We start from the raw sequence: 24,248 nt of genomic DNA, 5'->3' as shown, positions 1-24,248 counted from the left end.
TTCCTTGCCATCATCCTCGACCCATATAATCCTCGGGAGAACTAAATACGCGCGCGCCTTCGCTAAATACACTGATTATGATTAAATTATTCCCGTTCGTGACCTTATGAGGACCGAGTCTTTATCTTATTTTTAACATTAGCTTTTTTGTTGCGAATCGATTCGTTTAAATGATTGTATAAACGAAATATTGTATGCAAGTATCAAAAAGCAATTGCGATTTAGTTAAATCCCTTACAAAATAAAAATTGTAATTTATTTTGAATTTATAATAATGTATATCACATTCCAAGATTAAATATTTTGTAACAATTAAATAACTATCATAGGGATCAGTTTTGTTACAATTAATAATATATGTAATAAATTACCTTACGTTGTTATGTCGTTGTACATACATCTCTTGGAAAGTGGTTTGTTTATGCTTATTAGCTTCCTGACAAGCATCCGCCATCTTCAGCATTATACACATCTTCACCTGCGATATATATATATATATATATATTATAGCAGATATTTTAATACTTTTTTATTTGATATAAATGTAATTTATATAGATATTATCGTTACTATGACTGTGCAATACGATTATACATAGAAATATACCGATATTATCCGATACAGTCTATACATCCCTATGACGTATTACGTACATTGGAAATTTATGCGTCATGTAACACGGCATCGACAGAACATTATATATAGGTACCATAGTTTTCGATTAGTAGATTAACATGTAGGTAAATTACTCATTCAACCATAAATTATTCATGTCACCACCAAATGTTATTATATATAGATAATGCATTAGATTTGCATTGGCCGAAAATAACCGAAATTTAAATCGCAATCAGTTTTAACAAAAAATTCGCTCCGCATTGCAGGTGCTATTAAAAATAATCAATTATAAGTAAAAAATTATTTAAGAACAAGAGTATAATTAATAAAGTAATCTATCCAATTATTTTTATAAACGTTTGTAGTATAAATAACAATCTTAAATAATTTACATACATTGCTAGCACTCGTAAATTCTCAAATTTTTATATTATATTTTTAAATATATATTATATTTAAATCTCTGAAAAAAGCTGGAGCAATTTCTGCGGACAGCAAAAATCATATACATATATTTAAAAGAAAAAGTAGGCATGAAATTAAGCATTATCTTGTGATAAAAACGAATATCTATGTTTATATCTCGTTATAAGCCCTAACGAAGGAGTCTTCAATATATCTTTTAAAATGTATTATCCTCGATACATGTTAATTAAACGGAATTCTCTAAACATGTTTTTTTGGAAATGTGATAAAAAAAATTTGCCGAACTTTCACTCCATCCACGTGTTTCAAATCATTGATTTAAAACTTTTGCTGACTGTGTTTGTTCGACTATCATTTCGAACGAAGTTTTTACAAATTTAAGTCTAACTTTATAGAAAACTTTAGCGTGAATCGTTAATTACTTCCATCGAGAAACTTCTTCTCGAGAAGTGGTCGTCTGTTTTTCATTAAAGTACGATATGATATTTCTTAAATTTCCATCTCGTATATTATAGTACGCGCAAAATACGATTGAAAATGATCGTTTAAAAAATCGCGCGTACACGAGAACTTTTATTTTCTTTTCTATATCTGGAAAAACTATTTGTTTCCATAAAATGTGAACGCTTATACATTTCATCCCTCGCATGATTTTGTTAAATTAGTTCTGCGATTAAATATAGTCAAATAAATATAGTCAGTAGTCAAACGCAGGTTGAAACTTATAATTAAACATTGATCGAATAGCAGGTGAGTGTAATAATAAGAAGCTTTTTCATTAAATATTCATTCACGCACAGCGGAAAATTCCATGCGAAACTTTCCTTAATGGATTGTAATCGAGATTTTAATTAGATCATGGAGCATTTTTATTGCTCACCTCTGCCGCAATGTAAGCTGGAATAACGCTGAGTAATAATTGTTCCTGCTGCTCTCTCTCGCATTCAAGCTTGATTCGCGATTCGATCACCGTTTTTGTGCCGGAGAAAGTTTTACGATGGGCCATCATTGTTAGAATCCTGTAGTACATACCTGCGAGGATAGCAGCCAGAAGGAACATGATCTCCACAACAATCTGTAAAAATATATTTTTCTAAAATGATCTCCATAACAATCTGTAAAAATATATTTTTCCCCATTCGTAAATTTATTGAAGCCTATATATTTACCTGAATTGAGTTGTAATAACTCATCAGATCATCACAAATAAGTCTTCTTGAAATGTGCGCGAGGGCCAGAATGCAGCCGATAATGAGTGGTATTTGCCATCTCATTTTAGGTAAAATAGCGATTATTGATAAAATGCAGACGAACAAGGACAGGACGCCTTTTAATATTAAAATTCCTAAACCGAGTATAATGGAGGATGTTAAACCTATTAAAATCCTGGACCGTTTTGAGACCATAGTTGAAGGTAACTGGGTGACCACTAAAAATGTCAAAGAGGCGATGAGCATAGCTGTTAATGCCGACACAGGTAGAAGATCGGTTATATTGGATAGCTCCTGAAAAAGAAATTAATATTAAAAGTATTAAGCACAGGCAAGATCAATTATAATCTCATATTTGTAATCAAACTTGTGAAATTATTTAAAAAGAAGCATCGTTTTGTTCTTTTTTTAAATATTTATATAATATTTTTAATATTTAAATATTAGTATTAATTTAACTCAACACAATTTAAATAGACTTTACATTTACAATATTTTTGCTAATATAGAATAACTAAAATAACTAGCATGGAATAACAAGCAGAAAATATTAAAAATTATGAATTATGTAGCAGGAAAAGTCATATTAACGAAATGTGAAACGAAATGCGAAATATCGAAACAAACAGGAATGTACATATAAATAAAAATCAAATAAACGTAACGAATGTCATATTTTATCAAAACTTTTTTCGTAAATACTGTCAGGATCTATTGTTCTTATTTTATAATTTTATTCAACTTTCTCTCTCTCTCTCTCTCACTTTCTCTCTCTCTAGATCTTAAAATAAAATCGATGACTGATTTTATTTCTATTTCATCTTTTAATGTTGATAAGATACGAGAAGAAATCTTCGATCTAAGATAAATCACGTTATCAATTTTCTCGCATGTCCTACAAATAGCTGGCGCAAAAAAATCACATTGTCCATTCTCAAATCCAATCTTAGAGCATGATGTTATATACATTCTTCGTGAATCTATCGGTTTGAACAGCTTCCGTGTGTTGCCTATTGGCTCTTTGCACCTCCAATATCAATATTAATTCTTGGCTCAGTTAACAAATCCTCTGTAGTTCAATTTTAGGAAAGGTTTATGAAGAATATGCACACTTTCGAGAATCACCTTGTACCAATATCGATCCATTACAAAGCAGTATTGGAGTTTTAATTGAAAATTAATTACAGCTTGGAACATCATCTCCTAACGTCTGCTCCTCGAGGAGTAATATAATGCTTCAACTTAGGGAAACTTGAACATCTTGCTAATGAACATTGATTCTTGAGAATAGTGATTAAATGAGAATGAAACATAGCTTAGCAAGAAATAAGAAGATAAAGGTACGAAAATACGAAGAAAAAAAAGAGAGGATTTTTATTCTAAACATTTTGGGTAAACAAGATTAATACAACAAAAAATCATTTTTAAGTCATTTTTTTACTTTAAAGTGACAATAAATTATTATTTGATTAATATGAAAAAAATGTATAATACTTTTAATTTAAATTAGTAAAATTATGATATTTACATGATAATCGGTGAAGCAGAGAGCACCTAGAGCGATCAACGAGGCGACAGCGGCAATGCTGAGTGTTCCTGTGTAGAGAGACGCCGTCAACTTCCCTTCGTACTTATCGCGTAGTTCTTGAAGTTCCTTAACGCCAGCATCGTCGCCAGTAGTATCACCGAGGCTTTCTGAAAAAAGCATTGTTGCAGTTTAACTTTGTCACATTCATATATCGCGTGTGTGAAAGTAACGTGTGTGTGAAGCAATTGTTGGAGAACAATTCAAGGAATTTAATATACCTTGTATATTTCAATGTAATATTTGGTCGTTATATTGCGAGAAGATATCAAATAGACAGAAAGATGAATGAAGACTGCATGAGATGCATATGATTTTAAATACTTTATATTTAATATTATATTCTGTTAGTTCTAAATAACACGTAGATTCACTATCTGAATTTATTAAAAAAGAATATATGTATAAAATGTTTAATAATTATATTATAAATGTATATGTATATAATTGTATATGCGCAAAATAACTATTTCAGTAATAACAAATTGAATTATTTATATAAACTCTTTATTCCGTTTTTAATTTTGATAATGAATATCTTTAAATAAATAATCTTTTAATGAATATCTTTAATCTTTATATTTGCTTTTGCATAAATGTAACAGAAATACATTGCAAGTATTAATTAACATTACAACATTGATAGCTTAAGGCATACTGTTTATTTGCAGTGTGTATACAACATAGTAATAAATGCTGATACTATATTTCCGACACAATCTAACGGGGAATTACTAATTTAATACATTCTGATTTCTGTTTGAAAAGGGCTTTGATGTCGTAATGCGTAGGACCGTAACTAAATATGTATGATGTTGCATTGTGGGCACTTCAGTCATAGGAAGGTTTAATTAATAATCTGAACGCGAACAAATTCATGGTAGTTATACACGCAGCATACGTGTTGTCCAACTGTTCAATTATTCTATCAGTATCTTATTACTGTTAAGTACGGTATTGAATAGGATAAAGTACAGCTATTAATTATGTAATAATAATAAAATTATTTTTTATAAATAATAATAAAATTTATGTTATAAATTATAAAAAAATTTATGTATACTCTACAGTTACAAAAATTATATTTTTTGTTTACATCTTTATGCATGTAGTTTGTCTCCCAATATATTATTTCGATCTATATTCTTATAGAATACAGTAAGTTGTGTATGTCTAAATATGTAAGACACTTATGTTAATGATAATTATATTTATATTTACTATACAATTGTGTACATATATGCGCGCTTGTGCGCACAAAGTGAAATTATCTCCTCGAATATCTTCGAAGGAACGCATTATTAGGGAAAATATTGTGCATAAAAGCTGCTTGGTTTTAAGAAGTAAGAAGAAAATGACTTAGAGAGGGACAATTTTTATGTAAAATTCACATTAAAATATTAAATTTTTAGACTTGAAATTTACTTATTATATTAAATGTTTTAATAGAAAGTAATATTTTTTTAATTATACAGATTTTTATTATTACGAAACGTGTTTTTGAGAAATAACGATTTTATTAAACTTCTTCTTATTAAGAACATTCTGAATATGAGTTTTTAATGTTTAAATATTGCCGACATTAACGTTGCTCAAGGTATACTGTAGCAATTTCCTGGATACATGTTTTAATATTCAATCTTTTTTTTATTTTGCCGATAATGGACGATATATAGCGTCCATAAAATAAAAATTTATCAGGAAGAATTTTTAAAGAGTAAACAGAAAAAGGATTAATAGATATCCATATATAGTGCAAAGTTGAAATAAACAAAAATTTAATTAAACCAATTAAACATATAAATTCTTATATCTAAATATGAAGAAGGTAAAAATAAAAATTGTAGATGAAAATAGAATAATCTTTATATCATATAAAGATTGAGGTACGTAAAGTTTTGCCTAATCTTAAACCAAAGAAAATAAAATATAAATGTAAAAATAGAATCAATTATCTTAATATATTTTTTGGAAATCGCGATGCAATTTAAAAAATGTTTTTATCTATTATTGCGTATTTTAATAAACATTGGCCAAATACATTGCCAAATTTTTTAATACATTATTTATTATACATTAATTTTTATTATAATATTTATATGTTATTTTTTATATATTAATTTAATAATAATAGTGACAAGATCTTATTATGAAATAATAATGCATATTACAATATGAATATTACGTTTGCGCAACTTTGCATGATAAAAGGAGTGCGTGTCAAGTTATAAGAGCAAATTGAATTGCTTTACTATATTTCTCATAAAGCATTTCGCCTTTTATCACTCTTATTAAAAAGTTTAATATATTTTTATTTTATAGTGTATTCCAGCCGGTAGATTTTATCTCATTTTAAGACAAAAGAAAAACATTGATTAAGTCAAAATTATTCACAAGACTTCATGACTCTCAAGGTTGTTTCGTGATAACGTCCTATCGATTCGTGCCGATACGAATTTGATATGTGTGAATGATATGCGTGAGAAGGGAAAATATTTTGAAAAGTTACATATAGAGCGTGTCAATCTATAATATCGATCAGTATAACAAAATGTAAATGGCAAAAAATTTTAATTATTAAAATGTCAGGATTTACATTTTTATTATAATATATTTAAACAATATTTATGAACTTATAGATATTATATTAATATTAATAATTTATTTTAAAAAATAATAAGAAAGGTATCAAGGAAATACATCAATTTAAAAAAATATATAATTCATTAAATAATAATTCATTAATTAATTCATTAAACGTAATAGTAAATAGAACATTGTTTATTTTATTTTTATCTGGTTTAAAACATTATGATTTATATACAAAACGCTCTTTTATATATAAATACGCACTTTTATTTTTGAAATTCTACATGTAATATGAACTATGTGTTAAATCTAACATCGTTATGAACGCATTCTACATACAAGCCTATATAACTGCAATTTTTAATTGGTTTTTGTTACAATAATTTTACTATTTTTTATAGTTTATCGATTTTGGTAAATAGTTTAATCAATTATTTGACTATTCACCACTGTTGTAGTAAATGTTTGTTAAATAAAAAGGCGCAGCTCTCGTTTTGCGTGATCGAGGTACGCAACTCTGCAAGTACATTAACTTAATTGATAGAAATTGTCGTCGCGTCGGTGACTAAACGAATCAACCTAATCTGCTAATGAAACAAACCGCGTTCAGACACGCGATCACAACTAATAGTTCAATAGAAGACAAGGGAAACGTCGTCGATGATTCTAATTAGCTGCTGCTCTTTTATGTTGACGTTCGCTGTTTGTATGAAAGCATGCAATTAGACACCTTGTCAAAGTGAATACGCTCAAAATCATCATGATTTCATTCTATTACTGCGTGTGTATCTCCATCGCGTTGTTTCTGTAATTCGCAATACGTGAAACTCATGATAATATTGCAAGTAACGTAATATTACATGTCTGCTATTGTGATCAACTATAAATGAGATAACGACAATACATAATAAACATAATATAAAAAGAATAAAATGAATTATGCTACGCATATAATTAATGATGCTCAGGTTTTCATTTACATTTTTTTTTATCGCTAATTTCTAATAAATTAATAAGTTTCGTAAAAGTCTATTATACAGTATAACTATAAATATAACGTACCTAATAGTATACACAATGCGATTCATAAGTTTCAAGACAAAAAAGATAAAAAAAAGATAAAAAAGTAAAATCAAGAACATGATGTAAAAAATACTTTAAACATTTTTTTATTTAAAATAGGATCCTTTACAATCAATATACTGTTGTGGTCCTGTTTTCAATCTTTGCATCGAATATAATATTTCTCTTTTGTAATCATCTTTAGTTAAACAATCACAAACGTCACCGGTTCAAATTTCTGGAATATCGAATTTTTGATCATTCAACTGCAAATTTAGTTTCAAAAACAAAAAATAATTAAAGGGAGATAAAATAAAGAGAAAGAACGGAGTGACATTACGATATTTTTTAAACCATTCCGCATGTTCCAGAAATTCAAGCTAACCGATGAACTGAATACAATTATGAAAAAAAGACGATGTAAAAGTTGAAAATGAAAGCAGAACGTATTGATTGTAAAGGATCGCACTTCAAACAAAAAAATGTTTGAAACATTTTTCTGATATGTTCTTTATTTTATACTATTTTTATTTCAAAACTTTTCATAGACTGCATGCAATTATTATAAACAATATATACTATCATTTTCTAACCCATTTACGGTTGTACATTCCTTGTAAAATGGATATTACATGATATTTTATAAGAATGGATTTTCATATATACATTTGTACATATTTCTCTTTTTTCTTTTTTGACAAAGATCGTCGCAACTTCTTATGAAATATAATGTATAATTTGTTGTGACAAATCATATACAGTAATTAGATAAATTGAGAAGAATTTTTTTCAAATAGAAAGAGAAAGGGAAAATAATTGATTTGTTTCTTTGCGTTCATGGAGTTTTCAGTATCTTTTGCTCGCAGGTTATTAATTATATAAAATATATTCACATTATAAAAATGTAAAAATTATCTTTTATATTTTTGGAAAAGCTGCGGGTAAAACTGCCATTATACATATACTCCCATACTTTCAATACAAATAATATTTCTGCTAAAATAAACGTAAAGCTGTCAATTTTTCTTCGTGTTGTCTCAGTTCTTTCAATACTAGCAATCCACACTAATGTTACTCTTGTAATAAACAAGTTCGGAAATGTATCGACAAGGGAAGAAGACTGCGAAGTTCGTAAATCTTTAGTCTCAAATAATGCTGTTCAATTTTATTGTTGTAACTATTAATATTAATATTATCTTAAGAAACTTAGTGCAACTGGCGCGATGTCTACAAATTGCAGATTGCGAAGCGTCACTCCAAACCAGAAATACGCTTTGTCACCACCTAGTCTTTGGGTTGCTTACAAACCACAGGTCTCGAAGTTTCACGATTGTGCCGATTCAACAATTATTGAGCTTTACACATCACACTATAATAGTTTCACGTTACCACGCTTTCCACTGGATTCTCCGCATCGCAGTAAGCGAATTCAATAGTGTAGTGTCGAAATGTACAATATATTTATAACGCACAATGGAGATTGTAAATTGCAAAAGAATCAATCGTCTCTTTATTTTTATTGATAATCTTAATAGCGACATTAATCTTTTGCTGTATTATTATATTTTTAAAAGTTTTTTAATAAATTTTTTAAATAACTTTCTTTATTTTTCTTTAATATTTATTTCTTTAATATTTTCTGTAATATTTGTCGATCTCTTTTTCTCTTATTTATTTAATTTTTTTTTGTTATTTTATAAAGTCTACATATATTATGCAAGTAAAAATGTGTTTATTACGCATTTATTAATTTGCGATTGAATTTCTTTATTTTTCATTCCTAAGAGAGAAATTAAATTCTAATGTTTTTCGTTTTCTGGTAAGTTGGCCAAGCTTTCACCGCATGATGCAATTAAGAATTGCTTGCTAACGGTCGACTGACTACATTTGGATTTTATGTATGCAAATGGAAAATAAACGCTGCGCTGGGATGTCTGGCTAATACTAGTTACAGCTTGTTTCCCCTGTTTTTACATTTTTAACACAAATTGATAATGCAAAGAATTTTTTCTACATCGTTCTTGCCTAATTTACATACCGCTTAACGTGTGATGAGAATAATCTATCAGTATATTCAAGTGTATTAGTTTATTTAAATTGTCCGTAACACAAATTTAGAAAGAATTCAGCTGCAATATATTTTTACATTCCACAGTGAATCTAATATAACTCTTTTTTCTATAAAATGGTCTCTTTTCATGATCATGAAACAAGATTAATGAACATTCCATTCCATTTATACGTGAAAAAAATGTAACATGAAAGAATATTATTTATATGTATATTAAATTTCATTACTTATATCCTACGTACGTTGCACAGAAAACGCTTGCATGCAAGTGACAGAAGCGCTTTCTGAGTGCTTTGCAAACGCCATGCTACGTAGGATATATGCTAATGCTGTTATACGCTCAAAAAATGATGCTCCGAACTTCTATATTACAGCATTCTAATTACTTACCTTAAAAATCTTAATTTTAGAAAAAGAATATAATAAGGCAAATGTAAAAGTGAGAATTACATCAAGCTGAATAAGACAAAAGAATAGACGGAAACGATATTAATCATGATAATCAAATCAGCATTAATAAATTATTAAGAAACATATCTTATATAAACAATACTTGCATTATTTTGACGTTGAAAATATATATATTTTAATTACGTAATTTTATTCAAATAATGTTTAAATATTATTAATGTTTGTATGTATACACGCATGAAACATGTTTATTATTTTAATTAAATTTTTTCCTTTGTACGCAATAAAGATTTATGCACATTTTTTATTTCATTTGTTCAAAAATTTAGATATATTATATCACATTTCAGAAAGAGAAAATAACGGAACCATGACAAACAATGGGTTATTTGCCATTTTATTGCTTACTGTTTTATTTGCAACAATTGCACGCGGTGACGTGAACAAATGATACTCTCATTGAACAACGCACTCTCGTTGACTGTATGTCACGCACGTGTATCATTGTTATTTATCTCTATACATCTACGGAATCGAAGGGACATATATGCTCACAATGTTTTTTTATAATAATAAATAAAAATTCTTGTTGAGGCAATGAAGATATTTTCAATCAATATTGAAGAAACTTCATATTTACGGATTTTCTTCCCGAAAGAAAAAGAGAAAAAAGAGCTGGAAGGAAAATAAAGAGAGGGGGAGAGAAGAGAAAGAATTCATTCCACACACGATTTCTAAAAAATATAAACCGTTTATTTTCATGACTTCCGAAAAATATAAATTACTTTATTTAATCCCCAAAAACGTTGTGAATAAATAAATATTGTAGTTGGTACAATTCTCTTCTTTCTAAATTTATTTATTTACAATTAATTCCATTTCTCAACTAATGAAATAGAAACACAGGGCTTAGAATCTACAATGAATTTTCATGAAGGAAAACAACAGCGACATCCAATACGCCGCTATTTCCGAATTCCGTATGTACGGGACGGAATGTGTAATTGCACGTAATCGGGCACGACGCATCGACCGTGGCGATGCAACAATTGCGCTTCGCTAGAAGATACCGATTGTGCGGTGCATACCGATGTCGCGGGATGGGTTTACGTGGAAAACGTACGTTTCGCAAGGTGCTTATATATCAGATACGATGTTTCCTGGTCACGCCAATTCTCTGCCGTAAAAGCAATAATTGCAACACGTTGGCTGGCAGCCTCGAGTTAATTATCGCGCCTGTTCGATAACGGTTGCAACCGCATGGTTACTGGCCGATTTTGTATTTAATTGTACACGTGAAGTGTGTCATTGGGTTGGCAGTCGGCGTCGGGACGCGTTATTATTCCGCGCAGGGAATCCTCGTTTGGAATTACCGCTGTATTTACATGACTGGCGTAATCTCCCCTTGACAACGCGTTAATCTCCTCCGCATTACGCGTGTTTGTAAATCAATCTGTATTGGATTATATACGTCGCTTTAGCAATAACACCAGTCAGACGTGATTGACTCGATTTTAAATTGAATAAATTAACGCTGGCTATCCCTCTGTCAATTTTCCAATATAGGCTTTACATTCAAAACATTGATAAACCGATTGCCGAATTTTCACGTTGTGCTATTTGAAATGCTTTTTATTTGTCGATACTTGCATTAAATAATATGAAAATATACACTGTAAAAAATAAAATGTTAATTTTAACTAAAGATAGTGGACTTTTTGAACATGTAAAAATGTTAAAATTAACATTTTTGTGTTAATTTTAATATTTTTGCATGACTCAGAAAATCCACTGTACGACTATAAGTTGAAATAATCATTTTATTTTTTACAGTGTAGCTGTGATATGATAAGATAATTTTATATTTTATTTCGTGAATGCTTTTCTTGTTTACTTCAAATATACAAATGTATTTTTCTTCGATAGCACACAGAGTATTTCTTTGTCAAAGTTTTGCTTGTACTATAAATTACAACCGGTGAAGTAACATGCGGAAAGATTCATGGTCGAGAAGAGAGTACAATGCTGTCTCTATTTATCGACAACATTACAGAAATAAAATATTTTTACTTTCCTCAATGTGATTAAAGAAAATATACACAACTGATATACCTAAAAAAAGTCAAACTAAAGTATAGCGGGAAAACATTAGAGGAAATCAATTTTTGTTCGCTTTCATGCGTCGTTCCGTTTCATGTGTTCCCATGGTGATGCATTAAACCAGTATTAGCTGTTCAAGGGAAGCGAAAGCTTTCAACACAAAATATCGTGTGATATCATGTGGTATCATTAACTTGGCAATATCATTAAACTACAACAGTAATCACTTGATTGTTATACTTGATATTAGAATATATACACGCTGTTATCTGCAAATTTGCATCGTTATATCTAAATAAGTGATAATCTTCGGATCATATAAAGTGACTAAACAGATTAGCTGTAATGATATTATTTGGTATAGTGAAATGTGTAACAAATTATTAATTAATGTCTTCGTTAATACTAAAACAGATAATGATTAAATTTACATATATTTATTGTAAATTTAATCGTCATTAACGAAACAGGTTTAAAACAGGAGAAAATAATTATACGAACGGTATTAGAATGCAAATTAGGAATAGATAAAAAAAGAAAGGAAAATTAAAAACTAAAAAAAAATGAAAAATTTAATATACCTTTTATTATAATTTTATGAGATTTGTTTAAAAAGTATCTGGACTGCTATGACTAAATACAAACTATAAGTCTTATTGGATTTGGAGTTTACTATTCTTCAGAAAAAAAATTTCTTATATAACAATATACTTATTGTTAATCGATAGTATCTGCCATTGTGTAAAACACTTTAAAATCATTTTTTGGAATATTTATAAATATCTTCATCGAATTTTGTTTAATAATTTTAAATTAAACATCATCAAATCTGTGCTGCTTTAAAATTTTTTCAGCCTTGGGAACAAAAAATCAACGCTATGTTCGGTGAACATGGAAGCAGCTGGCCTCGTAATATTTCGTTTTTATTCTGGCCAAAAAATGTTGGAAGAATTGGAACAAGTGAGCGGATGCGTTATCGTGAAGTACGCACTCCTGAGAAGTCCTACAGGATTGTCTTTATATATTATTCTTAGCAAATCAATATGTCATTAGCTATTTTACCAATTTACCTTGAAACAATTAAAACTTAATACAAATTCGTTACTCTCAGATATTGCTACTAGTTTTATAATCTTCTGACGGTGGAAACCAAAGTTTTAAACTAACTTGTCTCTAAATCCGCACGTACCGGTTCTGCTGTCATAATAATTAAAATATCAAGAACGCTTGTTATAATGACGTGTTCTTGATATTTTAATTATTAATTACGTATATCTAGTTCAGATGCTTTTTAACGGATCTTGCGTACTGAACATTTGTACTTATACTAATTTTTTTCTAAATGTATGTCATTGTTTATAAAGGAACGCATTATATTTAAGAACATTTCTCCCATTGTTAAACAAATACAAATAAAACAGTTAACTAATCATTCATTTAATATTATTTAACTAAAATTAGTTTGACTAAATATCTCTCTCTCTCTGATATTAGTTCTGCGTAATATCAATTTCTATTATGAGTTAAGAGTTCCAGCTGTTCGTACGAATATGTATGCGTAGCTACATATTTCCTATATGTAACTATATCCTATTGCCAACTGGAATCACACACTGCAGTTAGCGGAAACCGATAGTAGGTTGAATCCGGAAAACGCGCAAAGTGCAAACGTTTACGGCTATTGAAGAGGATACGCAGACAGTGTTCCCAACAGCTCTGGCCGGTCAGCGTGAACTATTTTCAATCTCGGTTAGAAGGACATTCCGTAAAACATGACAAAAAATTTTGAAAAGTTTTTGATGAATCAAAATTTACAATAAAAGATTTTATATTTTATATTTTTGTTTCAAACCAATTTATTGCTTTTAGATTATCAAAACTTCATAATACTTTATACTTCCATAATCTGAAGCTACGAAGATTACTTCCTGTTCGAGTTGTGATTTAATTAGCTCGGTGTTTTGTTCTGTTTGAATGAGTTTCTGTTGTCACCAAAGTGTTTCGAAGCAAACATAACTCATTGATGCTTGTTTTTATCTCAATTAAGGTCCGTATTGAGAATGAGATGATGTCTATCGATTTAACCAGATCACATTAGCTGCAGTTTTACAGAATGGACCATTTTGCAAGTGAATAAAACACTGGACCGACTGAGACTGCGAAGAAAAACTTTCTACCGCGTTTTACTTCCGTTTTTTTTCGCGTTTTCATGCAAGAAAGAAATTTCGGCATATCTAATGTATAAAATATACATGGTGTCCGGAAAATCGCCCGCAATACTTCGGGAAGTAATTCGGAACCAAAAAGAAGTAAAAAGAGCTCTATAAATATAGGTCCAGAAATAAGTCGTTTCCAAGATACAACCACTTTTATGTTAAAGAAATTGTAATTTATTTTTCATAATTACAATTAATATAATTTTTTTCATAGTGTTTTAACATAAATAACTACATTTGGACTATTTTGGCGTTATCCAGGATGCACCACCTGGAGCATTGTTTGCTTGGCATCCTTATAGTAAAGTAAAAAAACTTTTAAATATAAAAAAAGAGATGCTAAGCGACTATGCCTCCTCGTGGTGCATCCTGGATAACGCTAAAATAATCTGAAATGTTATAGTTATTTATGCTAAAACACTACAAAATAAATTATGATTGTGATTATGAAAAATAAATTACAATTTTCTTAACATAAACGTGGTTATAACTTAGAAACGATTTATAGCTTTTTTTCCCTTCTTTTTTTAGTCCTGAATCATTTTCCGAAGTTGCGGGAGATTTTCCGGACACTCTGTATATCAATAAACAAAATATATCTAAATGAATTTGTAATTATTAATTAATATATATTAATATAAGATCGTTTTTTATGTAAAATTGTAGATTTGAAAATGTATTTTATTATAAATTTTGTAAACGAGACTTTATGCTTTATTTAAAGGGACAAAAAAGATGATATACAAGAGTGTACAAAGAAAATTATTAAAACAAATTTAATGTTTTTAATAAGTGAGAAATTAATAATTAATATCTTTTTAAATTGTGCGATTATTATAAATGGCACAAAACTAAAAAAATGAAAAGAAGAAATTAATGTAATAATTAATAAAAACATCTTCACATCAATTAGTAATAATCCATCCTATTTATTATCAAACTTGTTTCTATGTAATGGCAAACGTATTATAGTTGTTTACAAAATTGTAATAACATATATTTGTTTTGTTACGAACGTTTCATTTAGGCATATCGCTGATCGAGGAATTGGTAAATGCTCATTCGTTACTACGAGGTCAATTTCAATTGTTGTTAATTCAGTTCAAGTTCATTCACTAAAAGTTCATCCTCGATTCGTCAATTTCTCGTGATTGACTAGCGTTGATAGTACAGTCTTGCATCAGAATTCACATTTAATCGAAAATTCATATGTTCATAATCTTTCAATTGTTAGAATTTTCGATACTTTTTATATACTTTCGATATACATATAATTGCATTATTAGTTACAGTTTTGCAACTATATATATTCCAAACGAAAATGATTTTTCAAAATAATGTTAATGTAACATAAAATCAGTTAATAAAAACTTTCTAATTTGTCTTTTTGTAATCAACTGATTTATGCTAAATATGCAGAGACTGTTAATTTTACTTTTCAGAGGAATAGACTTAACTCCTGTTGTCATTTAAGAGGACAGCTACCCTCATCAAACCAAAAGAATAAAATAGCACGATTACGTTTACATATAATTACTTATTCTCCGTAAAGACATATTATTTTTTAAAAGAAAATTGTACGTCGACATATTTTACATAAATTAGCAGGTAACAAAAACGCAGGAAAATTTTTGTCAACTTATCTTGTATACTTTGAGATGTTTAAGTTTAATTTTTTTTTAAATTATACTAGAGTCGTGAATATATTTTTGTTCTATAAAACGTAATAAAATATGATGAATGTTTATTGCATAAAATTTTTTAATAATTTTCTTTCATTATAAAATTCTTTTAATGATATTCCAAATAAAAAAAAGTGAAAAATCTAAATTGAAGAAAATTCATTACTTTACAATTACTGAAATGATCTTATTACAATTCTAATACGGTTTCTTTTTCTTAAAAAATACAATTGCTATCTTTTTACGATTAATCGATCGTGTGAAAGAGCCAAGATGTGCGACGTCAAAGAGAAGATCACATTGTCGGTGTTCGATAATATTTACACGACACTATCAATGTTTAACGTATTGTCATCAAACGATTCGTATCCTGTGAATGTTTCTACTCCTTTATTTTTCTACTCGAAATTTTATTTTTATAAAAAACCCAGTAAAATAGAATAAAAAATAGAGAAATAATAATTCTGTATAAAAACTAGAATACATCAACAACGACAACAGTATATCTATTTCATTTATAATTAATATCTCATTATGTCGTCAAACATTAATAGTATTTAAATATTAACGCCACTTGTAACTAACTATTATTCATATAATAACTCAAAACGAATTCTTTCTGCATTATTAAAATATTTTTTTTTTAGTGTAACTCCATTTCATATAAAGCACACTGAAAAAAAATCTTAATTTCAAAGAAATATCTCTGCTCGTATTAAAAAAAATTATTTCTTTGAATCAACGAAAATTTCTTTGAGTATACAATATCTTATTTCTTTGAAAGTACAATATCTTATTTTTAAAGAAATTTTCATTAATCCAAAGAAATAATTTTTTGAATATGAGCAAAGAGATATTTTTTTGAAATTAAGATTTTTTTTCAGTGCATTATTAAATACACAATAAACTTTACAAATATTCTGCAAATATCTCAACAATTGATATCGTTAAAATTTGTGCCATTTACTGTATAGTATCATATAATCACTTAAAAAATGTGACAATTAATACCTGCATTTGTTTTGCGTGAAACATAATCATATCACATTACTTTCAATGTAACATTCTTATATTATATTTCATGTATTATTCTATACAAATACTTGATTTTATACCTTGTAACAATTTATGTGTTACAAACCATAGCAAATATTGTTTTGCAAGCGTGATAGTATTCTATGTAATTTTGCTGAATAAACCTGTTAGAGTAAATACATCGTGTTCGTTAAGTATGGTTTATAGGCACGTTGGATAGGAGGTTTTACTATTAGTTCTCGATATTGCATGCTTCAAACATCATTTTGATATTGCAAAGGAATTCTTCCGTAAATAAGCTGGTACTTTATTATAAGCGCAATTTAATACAAAGCGGAAATTATTACGTTATAAATTTAACAAATTGGATACACAAAATAGGAAAAAGAATGTAGAATTAAAAAACACAAAATATATAATACAAAATAAAAACTGCAGAATACAGGAAAAAATGTAGAATATATAGAACACGGAATTAGAAATATTTGAAATATTTTGGATATAGAAAAAACTAAAAATATAAATTTTCTTTTTGTTGACCACAGAAGCAGACTTACTTAATTAAGGGATCGGAAAAATGTAAAAAATTAATTTTATAAACCTCACCCACGTTATATCTATTAAATGTTTCAGTTATGTTCATAAAAGATTATATAAACTGCTGTACATTCATTTTTTACGTACAGTTGCATTCGTATATTAAGTAATAATTTTAATTATTAACAAAATTATTTAATTTTATTTATAAATTATTATTTTGCAAAACAATGTATAATTTAATTAACATATTGTGAGAAAAAAGTCTGCATTAACTGAAATTCTGGATTGAAAATTGATAGATTATAGAATTTTCTGGTTGAACCTATTATAATTCTAGTTGATATAACAGAATTCTGATTGATATGATTAGAATCTTCTAGTTTGTTCATTTTCAACCAAAATTTTTTTCAATATACAAAATAAAGTCAAGATACATATAGCGAAACGTATCGAATTCATCGAGTAGTGTACGCGATATACACATTTACTATACGTAAGGGATTTCAAACATATATATACTTTTTTTATAGTACTTTCGCTACATCTGGGAATGTCTCCTTGGAGAGAGCTGGCCCGGAATATAAGATAAAAATGGCTACGCGCATGGTATGCAGCTGCTCTATTTTTTTTCCCTTTTTTTCCAGCGAATCCCTAGCGATACGAGTTCTCTGTTGCAACGCGTTCTCCATTGTGCAGGTTATGCTTTGGGCTTTCGGCTGAAAGCCTTTACTATGCAATTACCTACATGTCTCTTCAAGATACGCATTCGGCTATCCTACAATGTTCTGTCAGAGCGCTGTTTTGATTGATAAAAAAAATTACATGCTTTAAAATCTTGATTTGGAATGAAGGAAAGATGTTCGTATAAATTACTTTAAATAAAATAAAAATAAAATGAAAATAAAAATTACTTAGCAATTCCACAAGTGATAAATATCTTGCATTATTACTTTAGTATTCCCTTACTACTACAGTAATTTATTGACTCTTAATGCATCCTATTCTTGCAAAAATTTTGTTATAATTAAGTAATCATGATTTAATAATAATTTTTTTCGACCTGTCCAATTTCTAAACATCAAATTATTGTTTTTTTAATAATATAATTATTCTAAACTTATTAGAAAAATGTAAGTTGTGTAAATCATATATCCTTTAAGAGGTAAAACTGATATTAATTTTACTTAAATAATTCGAATAAAAATATATAATAGTTTAATATAATTAAATAATAAGTACGAAAAAAATAGATAAAGTTCATTGCAAGAAACCTATTAAAGAAAGATGAGAGGATCGGTAGTTTATCGGGTAGCTGGTCGATTATATTGGTCAAGGGATGTTTCGATCGTAAGAGATCGCTAGAATTGACACGAAGTGGCGAGGGCTACTGGTATCGACAGGCCTCACCGATCAGGCGTCAGCGTCTATCATGGTTTCGAATCGAGTTCGGTGTTACATTCGCAAAATCTCCTTGGAAACACGGACCGGCGAGCTGTGAGTTTCATCAGCCGGTGACATTATCACTTATGCAAGCAATTTCGATGCGGTACAATTAACAGAATACAATGTAAATTCAAATTTGACTAAAATAAAACAAAAAATAACATGAAACATAATTTTGCAAAATTGCTGCGACAATATCAGTAATATTTTTTTCAATATTCAGAGCGGAACAAAGGAGTTAATTTGTGGAATATTCCTGATTATACGAAAGCTTTTCAGTACGGTATTAAATTTTTGTAGTTACAAGTTTTTCTTTGAGTTTACTTAAGTTGTTGAAACTTTTCTCTCTTCTCGAAGTTTGTATCGCTCTGTACGTATTAGGATTCAATTTTTGTAACATAAAATCTTAACATTGGGGACAAGTACTTTACAATATTTCTCTTATACATTATATTAAACCGACAAATTGTCATTAAATAATATAATAAATTTTTATCTTATAATTAATATTATTATTGTTATTTAAAATAAATAAAATCAATAATGTTATTTCATGTTTTAGTTATATTGTGTTCCGGTTCATAAAAAGTAAAAAAAAGTATTCTGGAGTTCTATGTTTGATTCTCTACAGAAATAATAATGTAGCCAAAATAAATATAAAAGAACAAATTCAAAGAAGTTTACAGAAATTTAGGCAATGATTCACAAAGTTATGAGCTCTCTGTATATTGTTTCAAGTTTGCGATTTTCTATTTGCGCTGTACTTTTCGTACAAAGTAATCTGTCTGTATCTCGAATAACAACTTTAATTTTTTTACATAATCATCTTCCATAAAGCACTGAAATTAAAAACAGTTGCATTATTTTATTTGAATGTCATAGAAATCTCGTGGTTTACTAAAAAAAGAGAGAAAAATATAAAACTGATAACATATTCTCCTGTAACACATGAAGAACACACAAAGGAAGATACGCCACTTTATTGCTATTCTGACAGCCTTAATAACGATTTGATATTTGTAATTCAAAGTTATTTAATATTTATCATACGTGAAATTTTGAATTTGACGCAAGTTGGAGAGCAGCGGAAACGAGTTCTTGTAATGTGCGACGTGATATTTTCGGTACGCTAAAGCAATACGATGTTTACAGTCGTGCTATCTCGACATTTCAGAATTCTATGTTTTTCATTTTAGAATTTATAGCGAGTTTACACCGCTGCGTCGTTTTACATCGAAATCAAACTCGCGGAAAATCATTAAATGTAATACGATCGTTAAAGTACGTGCTGAAAGCAACGAGGTAAAACTAGTAATTCGTTACGCCAATCGGATTTTCAGTGATCTTCTCATTAAATTCTCATTCAATTCCACTCATCTGTTGATTCGTAAATAGTTCATCCCTAATAGCTTTATTATATTTTACGTGGGTGCTCTGCCTATATATAACTGTTGCTTCAAATTATAAAGTAATTTTATTTTCTACCTTCAATGTAATTACAGCGGTATCAGTAAGTTATTGATAAAAAATGTTCACCCTTAATGGCATTATCAATATTAAAATAATACAATAATAGCAATAAAAGTCTAGCAGAATAATTTTTTTATCAGTAAATATTCCACATAATATATGTATACATAATTAATTTTTTCCTCGTTAAATAAAAATCTACAATAATATAGAATAATATCGTCAATTTCCGGAATGTTACAACGGTACTGTTAGCATTAACATCTTCATTACGATTACTATCGTAAATGCCGTACAAGTACGGAAATAGAGACAAGTAATGAAAGGATTAAGTCGCGTATAAAACGCTTTATCCGTACAGAAGCATTCGCTTCGTGTTTGAACCGTAAAGCCTGCATTTAATGGAAGCTGCTGTTACTACTACTGCTGTTATGTTTCGGCTTCACATATATACGCGCGAATGTGATCGCTTGGCGGCTTTCGGAATTACGTATTTTCACAAGTGTGTACGATATGACGTCGCGCTCGTAACCCGTTTGTAACAATCAGGACTTGCGTAAACGTACGCCGATATCCCGCTATTATTTCCGTGTACACGATTAATAATTGACCGAGCGAAGGATCAAAATAAACCATGCCGCTCGAGAATTTGGAACTTGGCTCCGATCTTCGAGTCATTTTATTACCGTGCGATGACAAAATTAGCAACAAGGAATGTGCGAAACTACGATGTCCCCTGAAAGTTCATATCATGCGCAAAGAGATACAAATTAATTTTTGCAGCTATATGTATAAGAAAAAAAACTTTGCATTCAGCTATTCCTAGATTTTTATCTAGCAAGATAAAAATTAATTGTTTAGATATATATGTGGAATATCTATGGAATAAAAAAGTATTCGATTATATAGATTTATATCATTTTATATGTAGATATGTAATATAAAACAATTTAAAATAATATAATATTAATTATAATTATTATAATTAAATAATATACATTAATTATAATTAATTTATGTATTAAAATCAAACATATCAAGTGCATCTGTTATATTCTCTTTTTTGTGAGTGTATATTTTATAGTATATATCGCTTTCTTTCTTGATAAATATGAATACAAATATACTGAGAGAAAAGTGTTCGGTATAGGTGACTAATTGCAAAAAAATTAGATTAAAAGCTTTATTTTTATAATTATTACTTTATAATGTAAATTAGCAATAATAATAATTATATTTATATCTATCCAAAAAGTATATACTTTGCACAAAAATTCATGACTACAAGTTATAATTAAATTGTAGTAATTGCAACTATTTTTACTCTCGGTGTACCTACTTCCTAGAGACATGGAGCGTGAAAAGCTTTTATGCAAATTAGTTTCAAGAAAAATTAATTAATATCGTTCCTGTTATGATGAAAAAGTGAGATGTAACTCGATGACAAATAAAGAAACGTAATATAAGTACTTTTTTCTCCATTAAAGATGCCTTTTATGCCAATATAATAGTAATGCTGGGAAATACTCGCTTGACGAGGGCAACACACGAGCTAAAGCGGTCTTGTTTCCTCGAGAATTGCTATTATGAAGCTTGGAAGACGATACAGCGCAGTGATGTGATTATGAAATACGCGCAAGAAGACGGTGGACCGGATTTCACATGTCGCAAAACATCGATGCGGCATAATACCAGCTCGCAATCGCGAATACAGGTGCGCTCTAAATCCACGGAATTTACACTCGCTCATTCGTTTCTCGCGGAATATCTCGCAAAACAAGAGGAAAAAGAAAAGAAGAGAAAAAATATCCGGATCAAAGAGTCGCGAGAATTAAATGCAGTCCTATGCGGTACATTTAAACAAATTCTCTTTGCTATTACATTTTTCTACGGTTTATGTAACGTATACCGATACTTGTATAAATTTATTTTAAAAACGAGTACTTATTAAAATGTGAATTTATTAAAATGAATACATCCGCGCAGTCTTGCACGCGGAATAGCGAAAGCGCATAAAATTATGCGAGAACGTTTTTGAGACGAGAAACGTTTTGCAAAGCACTTATAATAAAAAAGCGCTTCTTATGATAATGCATTAACATATTTAAATGTAACATAAAACCGGCAAAGGCTTTATCTGAGACCTAAAACAAATTTATTCATAATATTTACAGTGTATATATTTAGAAGATATTATATTTATTATAAATATATATTATAATATTATAAAAAATTTTTGTTTTAAGTTTTGTTAAATGAAGCTATTGTCAATTTTGATATTTTTAATGTTCGAAGTACCAAAATTTAATTTCGAATTATATAAAATTATAGAAAAATTATTAAAATTACATAAATTTTTCCTAAAAAAACTCCAAAAGGAGTTTTTTCAATATTATATATTCATGTTTATAATATTACTTAATAAAGTTACAGTTACCAGACCTTGCGTTTAGAGACAGAGAGAAGTTCATACTATAAATCCGAGGATCTAAAATGAAAACGAAATTCAACAAACAGTTTCTATAATTTTTTAAACAGCTGGTTGAATATTTCGCAATTGTGTAAATTTTGCGATGTTCAATAAATTGATTTCTATAAACATTATAAATTTTCAGATAATTTCTAGAACCACCTAAAATGTTTTAACATATTTTTTATTTTTAATAAACAATTTTTTAAAATAAAGTTTTTATTTTTTTCATAAACATAATGTGAAGATCATAATTTTTTAATATTTGCATGCACCATCATATTTATATTTTCAAATCTCATTTATAATGGCAAGATTGATGTATTTCGTATAAGCTGTCATATCATATAATAAAAGCACTTTTTCATTGTAATTCCATATTTTCAAAAAATTGCTTCTGTCATAACAATACAATGTTTATTTATATTGTATATCACGCAAATTGTTCTCGACTCATATAAATTTATGAATATTATGACAATTATAATTTCACATGTACTATTTTATAAAAAATTTTAATATTTTATCATTTTAGGAAATATTAGTATTAAAATTACGATTTGCGATATATTATAGATAAATAACTCTTTTTAAGCAGACTTGTTGAGTATTTGCGTATTATGTTAATTCAGTGATGCACATACATCATTGTATTTTAATTTGTATAAAATTTTGATACGCAACGATGCAACAATCCCCATCTGATATACGACGATAATATGCTATACGCAGATATGTAACAAATCTATATCCGCTTTTAAATGTCACATAAATTCAAATTTAATACAGTAATGTCTTCTGTAGTGTTGTCTGTATCTTCATACATTAGAATATTATATTTAATTTTAAATATCATAATGTACTTTAAATGACATTATTATTATTATTATTATATATTAGTGATATTTAAATAATTATGTAACAAAATCCGAATATCGCATAAAACATACTGCGAATCGTAATTTTAATATTATATATCAGTTGAATTCAACAAAATTACGAAAAACAATTATAAAAAGTAGACTTTTTTAAGCACTTCTGGAAAGCGTTCTAATTCGTATAAAATTATACGAAATTTTTACAGTTATTATAAAATTATTCCAATTTTTAAATTATTCAAAATTCTCAAATTTAAATAGACATTCCAAAAAATATATGAAAATTTTTCACCATGGGTATTTCTCTATAAAATTTAATAATATATAATCATTTAAGTTATAATCTAATTTTGAAAGTAAATAATTATATTTATTACGTCTCAGGAACTATTTGTTATTTCCTACAATTTTAACACAAAACTTTTCGTAATTAGTTTCTTT

At 28.3% G+C, this 24,248-nt stretch overlaps 1 protein-coding gene across 1 annotated transcript in view; it reads right to left on the bottom strand.

Moving 5' to 3' along the window:
* Adcy2 (adenylate cyclase type 2 Ac76E) overlaps positions 1-24,248 on the bottom strand; it is a 40,881-nt gene that overhangs the window by 15,932 nt on the left and 701 nt on the right. Inside the window, exons 2-5 of the mRNA XM_018520651.1 lie at positions 3,784-3,950; positions 2,214-2,549; positions 1,925-2,119; positions 372-478 (exon numbers count right to left, since the gene is read on the bottom strand). Coding sequence (XP_018376153.1) covers positions 372-478; positions 1,925-2,119; positions 2,214-2,549; positions 3,784-3,950 — 805 coding nt within the window. The remainder of the gene's footprint in view (positions 1-371; positions 479-1,924; positions 2,120-2,213; positions 2,550-3,783; positions 3,951-24,248) is intronic.

This window comes from Trachymyrmex cornetzi, unplaced genomic scaffold, assembly GCF_001594075.2.
Source record: "Trachymyrmex cornetzi isolate Tcor2-1 unplaced genomic scaffold, Tcor1.1 scaffold122, whole genome shotgun sequence".
NCBI lineage: Eukaryota > Metazoa > Arthropoda > Insecta > Hymenoptera > Formicidae > Trachymyrmex > Trachymyrmex cornetzi.
The sequence above is the reverse complement of the archived record's forward strand: the minus strand, read 5'-3'. Positions and strand labels throughout refer to the sequence as shown.